Here is a 5,126-nt window from a genome sequence, read left to right as displayed (position 1 = left end):
GGGAATCCAGAAATGAAACTTCCTATGAAAAAAAAATTCTTTTCATATTTTTTATGCTTTTTATCTTTTTGGTTTCTCAGATTATTTTCATATTTTTTCTTTTTAAGAATACGTTTAGCAAACTGCATTCTTTTAAAACTGTGCTTTACTGATCTCCTTATTTCTTAGGGCAGCTTACCTCTGGCGAGCAAAGACACTGACCTTTTCACCTTTTTGATTGAAGTCTCTCCTGTGTGTCTTTAATAACGAGGAATGTTGGTTTGCGTCCGTTTTCAGGTCTAATGCCTCTCCCAGGAGGATTACCGCCACTCCCCAACCTTCCCAACCTGAACCTGCCCCTCCCAGACCTCAGTGCCGTGTCTCTGTCAGGCCCCAGCTCCATACCACCAGGAACCACAGGTGAATAAGTGTGAACGTTCAGCAGGATCTGTGTTCTTAAGAAAATGAAATTGGACTAATAAATGTGTCTTTGCAGTCCCCTCTCTGGCTCAGCTGCCGCCCCTGTCCCTACCAGCTCTGGGCCAGTTCCCCCCGCTGCTTCCCACGCCTCCTCTGCTGTCTCAGACCGCCGCCCCCCTCATCCCGGCCTCTGGCACCACCGCCCCCATAGCTTCCGTCACGCTGGCCTCGTCGCCCAACTCCGCAGCCACCACAGAGCCAGACTCCACAAAGGCGACAGAATCTCCAGCCCCTACGGATACGACACTAACGCCATCGTAATGTGGCCATTAAACTGTAACACACCTGGTTTCCCACTCTTTTTTTCCTCCCATCTGTCTTTCAGTGGTTTTCTATTTATTTGGCCAGGAGAGAGCAGGCAACAGATGCACCAACGCAGACATTTTTCCAGCTGAGAGCCTGGTTAGAGTGGAAATAAAGAGACGGACGTTGGTTCTAGATCAGTCCGTGTTGCTGTAAGGAGAACTGGTAGCACTGCAGCTTGTCAAATCTACTGTAAGAGCAGCACTGCTTCACACTTCTGCAGTCACCAGGTCATGTTTCCCTCTTTTTAAAAACCTATATAACCTTTGTATGTTACTGGAGCTGGATAAGGACAGATTTTTAAATGGTGAGGCAACATAAACTCCATCACTGCTGTATTAAAAATATATACGTCCCTCTAAACAAAGTAGATTTTGTCCAGCTCCTTTCTGTAACCCTTTTATTAACTAACAGACCCCTTCCACATTATTAGAAAGATTGAATTAATGTGTAGTTAATTTTGAAGTTCCCCTGAATGAATCTGCATTATTTTGCACCACCTTTTTGTTTTTTTGAAATGATTATTCCCTTCGTACATCTCCATGTTAATGCAGAGCTCAGTGATGCACAGTATGTCAGTGATAGGGTGAAGGTCATACCATTGGAGGCCCAGGTTCTCGTCTACTTGAGCTTCTGAGCCCAGAGAGGAGATGTTTGGTAGTCCTGCTTGGTAGGGTCACAGCTGCAGTACAGCCACAAAAGGTCTCTGTTTAAAATAAAAACACATCTGCAGGATGCACAGTGCAAGCAATAAAGCCAAATGAGTTTTATCAAGTCTCCCTGTGTCTGTGTGCTCTCCACAATGTTTCTGCCATTCTGTGATGCTTTCTGTTTTTGGCATAGGCTAGAAAAAAATCGTAATCATGTGTACGGTTTTAGACTTAAGGTATTTAACATCTACAAATATCAGCTAAGAAAAACAAAAAGGATAAATGGGGAAATTACATTTATAACATTCAGAAACTGAACCCTGCAGGAGTTTCTGATCAGATTTATACAAAAATCTAAAGGTTTTAATCCTCTAAACTGCATCATTTCTAGATTTAAAAGCTCTAAAATATTAATATAGGCTTTTAGAAAGTCTTGAATGAAACCAAATTTATCTTAAACTCTTTTTTTTTTTTTTTTTATAGTGCCCCTTGGTTCATTTCCCCTAAGGAATCACTTTTTTCACATCCAAGGAAGGATTATTATCCTGGAAATTAGTGCTCTATTTTATTTTTATATGGATGATGAGGGAAAGATCTGCAAAGTAGGTCTCAGAAAACAACCTGGGAAGGCTGTACGAAGTACTAAAGGCCTCTGTATCTGGCTTCCTGTTCGATGGTTCTTATTCTACTTCATTTCATCTATTAAGGATTTATTCATAACTTTAACCTAGTAAAGTCCATTTTTTTTATTGAAATGAAACTTATAAAAAAAAAGTCTGCAGTGCCCCCAAAAGGCCATAAAGAGAATTATTCCATATTTATTGAACTCTATACAACATAAACAGTAAAGTTATGCTAAAGTCAAATGTTTTGTCTTCATCTGCTCCTGTCGTAGTTTGGGATTGAAAAAATCTATCAAAAGATTGGGCAAATTTACTGCTTAAAATCTTTTGCTCTAACAAGATTTATTTTGGTTCAGAACTGATTCTCCCCATTTTACAATCTATGAAACACCCAAGTTTCTAATAACTGTATATTTTCCTTTGGTCAAGAAGTCAGACCCTAAGACCCTTTTTCAACCATAATTTAAATTTTAGGGTCAAACAAGAATAAAAAAATAAATAAAAAGCCCTGAGTCACAAAGAAAACAAGCTGTTATAGATTCTTCACTTTAAAAGGCTGAACCCATGAAGTGTGATGTATAAAATCAGAGCGCGGTCTGTAGATGCTGGGGTGGACAGTGACAGTCCTCCAAACTTCCTGTGGCCTTCAGAGCAGCCCCAGAACACAGAGCTTCTGGAAAAGCTGTTTCCACAACCAAGCAGCTACATCCAAGCTTTTTGATAAAAGGAACGATGCAGAGTAGTGACACGGGTATATAACACACCGCTAGACTCCAGCATCATCTGTTCTCACATGGGTGTTTCTGGAAGATTGTTCAGGAAGTCTTTCCAGAAAATCCGAAGCCATTATGGCAGCTGATGGAATCAGACATGCATGTAGTAGTCAAAGGTTTGTACTTCATATTTCTGCTTAGCTGTCTCTTCCCTTCATTGGGCCATCGGTGCCGACACCCGCGTTGCAGCAGATAACTCTCAGGTTCTTCCGGTTTCACCACTTTACTGCTCAATCTGTTTGCTGCGAAATTAACCGAAATGCTCACTTAGGAAAAATTATACCTACAAGTCGAAACATTTAAGGAAAACTAGTCCAGAGCGAAACATAAACACAAGAAACATAAACACTACAAATGTAAAGACGCTTTAATTAACTACGACTCATTGATGAGTTGAACTAGTTTAAGTCTGACTTCCTGTAATTAATTAGGAGGTAAAAGGATTAAAGGGCAGGAAATTGATGTGGTGGGTCACACCCTGAATAGGGTGGTAGAGTTAGTGTTGAAATGCTGGAAAAAGGTTACAAACAGAAGAAAAAAAAAAGGTTAAAAACGTGACATGAAGGTTTTGTACTGGCCTAGTCAAAGTCTGGTGTTTGGAATAACTTTTCTCTATAATAAATGGAGTTATTCTGGTTTTGTTTCCCTGATTTGAGAGAAAAAGTAAAACATCTGTAGGTTAGTCATTACTTTTACACCTCACCTGACTTTTTAACATTTCTCAGTGAAGTAGCGAAACACTTAAAACATGCTTTAAGGCAGCACCAAACCTCCATTTCATTCATTAAATCACATCACCGTACAGGTAAGAGTTCTTTATTTACACCATGACAACATTTTGGATACATCCATTTGTTTTTCCCGCTGAAGTTAGTAACTTTTCTCCCCATCCTCTGATGTTGACAGGTGGGAATATTCCTCACGCCACAGCACACTAGGTCTTCTAAGCCATTAAGCAAACAGAAATCTGAGGAGACATTTGATGTTGGCCGTAGAAGAGGAAAAGGAAAAAAAAAATAATCTGGCACTCCTTCAAAACAACACAGGCTCTGGAAATTTCCTCTTAATGTTCAAGTATGCATGGATGCAAGGAGAAATTCATTCACGTGTTAAAACAAACTAAAAGCAACAGTTATAGCAGCGAACTGAGAACAGCTTTAGAGAGGAAATAAACAGACTGGGGACACTAAGGAAGCGAGGAGAAGCCTTGTTAGAATATATCTGCTATAGTGAGTAACGCCTCCTGAACATGAAATGTACAATGACCTCTGCGTCCTGACGGCAGCCTCCGTCTGCAGAAACGCCGGCGTGGCGTCGTATTGCAACACCTTGCTCTCAGACATTCGGATTTTTTGCCTGAGCAACAAGAAAATAAAATATTTAAGACAGATAAGCAAATCCGCTTGGAGACCTTGGCTGGAAGTGCAAATTCAATCCCATCAAAGTTACAGCGTCACTTAAAATGAGTCCAGGTTGCTGTTCAGAGGAAGTCTGATGAGATTCGGTGATTCCTCGTGCGTCCGTGAAATGAAGGGAGCATTTCCACACCTACTGCTGCTCACAAAGGCTTTGCGTTATAGTCTTCTGGTTAAGTATATTACTATGCGAGTATGTAGAGATGAATGCAGAGTGGATTTGGGAGAGTGCAACTAGAGGATGGCGCGGGGGGCGGGGTCATATTTTCTAAGGGTTAAAGCAGAAAAACTTGGTGCACTCTGTTCTGCAATTCTCATCTCCATTTTCCTTCTTTTCAGCCTTTTTCTGTAGTCTGCCTCTTCTCTCTGTGTCACAATAGAGTTCAAGAGCAACTTTTTTTTTTTTTTGTTTATTTTGGCAGAAGGCAAAAATATCCTTTCATTTTCCATTTTACTTTTTTTTGCTAAACTATCTAATCTTGAAACATCTCTGGCAAAAAAAAAAAAGAAAAAAGAAAAAGAGTTGCACATTTATTATCCTCCAATGCCGTTAAGATGGACCTGAGGGCCCCGTCGCTTCGTTAAGTCAGTAGGTGGGAACGGTTGAGGCGGAGGACTGCAGCGAGCCCGAGGAGTTAGAGCGTCTCATGTGAGGGAGGAGGTATGAGTCTGAGCACAGCTGGTGAACGTCGAAGCGGTCCTCCTTACGATAGGCCAGACAGCGCCGGATGAACGCCTGCAGGACAAACAAAAAAAAGTTTTCTTTTCAATTCACCAGATTCGATCCAAAAACATTCATTGGTGCGTGTTACAAATCAAGTTTCATTCAGGAACATTTACAGCAGGGGTCTAGGGATGCACGATATTGGGATTTTGGCCGATATTTTAAAACTCATGTAGCCG

The 5,126-nt window shown here is 40.9% G+C and overlaps 2 protein-coding genes across 4 annotated transcripts in view; one reads left to right on the top strand and one right to left on the bottom strand.

Annotated features, from left to right (window-relative positions):
- LOC107086805 (Golgi reassembly-stacking protein 2-like) overlaps positions 1–1,548 on the top strand; it is an 8,451-nt gene extending 6,903 nt beyond the window's left edge. Inside the window, exons 9-10 of the mRNA XM_015378004.1 lie at positions 277–399; positions 476–1,548. Of these exons, the coding sequence (XP_015233490.1) occupies positions 277–399; positions 476–720 (368 nt within the window). The 3' untranslated portion in view covers positions 721–1,548. The remainder of the gene's footprint in view (positions 1–276; positions 400–475) is intronic.
- Positions 1,549–3,597: 2,049 nt separating this feature from the next.
- LOC107086844 (serine/threonine-protein kinase tousled-like 1-B) overlaps positions 3,598–5,126 on the bottom strand; it is a 23,736-nt gene continuing 22,207 nt past the window's right edge. For all 3 annotated transcript variants that reach the window (XM_015378060.1, XM_015378061.1, XM_015378062.1), the window contains one exon: positions 3,598–4,959. In XM_015378060.1, the coding sequence (XP_015233546.1) occupies positions 4,810–4,959 (150 nt within the window). In that variant the 3' untranslated portion in view covers positions 3,598–4,809. The remainder of the gene's footprint in view (positions 4,960–5,126) is intronic.

The sequence above is a fragment of the Cyprinodon variegatus genome, unplaced genomic scaffold (assembly GCF_000732505.1).
Source record: "Cyprinodon variegatus isolate N-32 unplaced genomic scaffold, C_variegatus-1.0 Scaffold163, whole genome shotgun sequence".
Taxonomy (NCBI): domain Eukaryota; kingdom Metazoa; phylum Chordata; class Actinopteri; order Cyprinodontiformes; family Cyprinodontidae; genus Cyprinodon; species Cyprinodon variegatus.
This window is presented reverse-complemented; position numbering and strand designations above follow the sequence as displayed.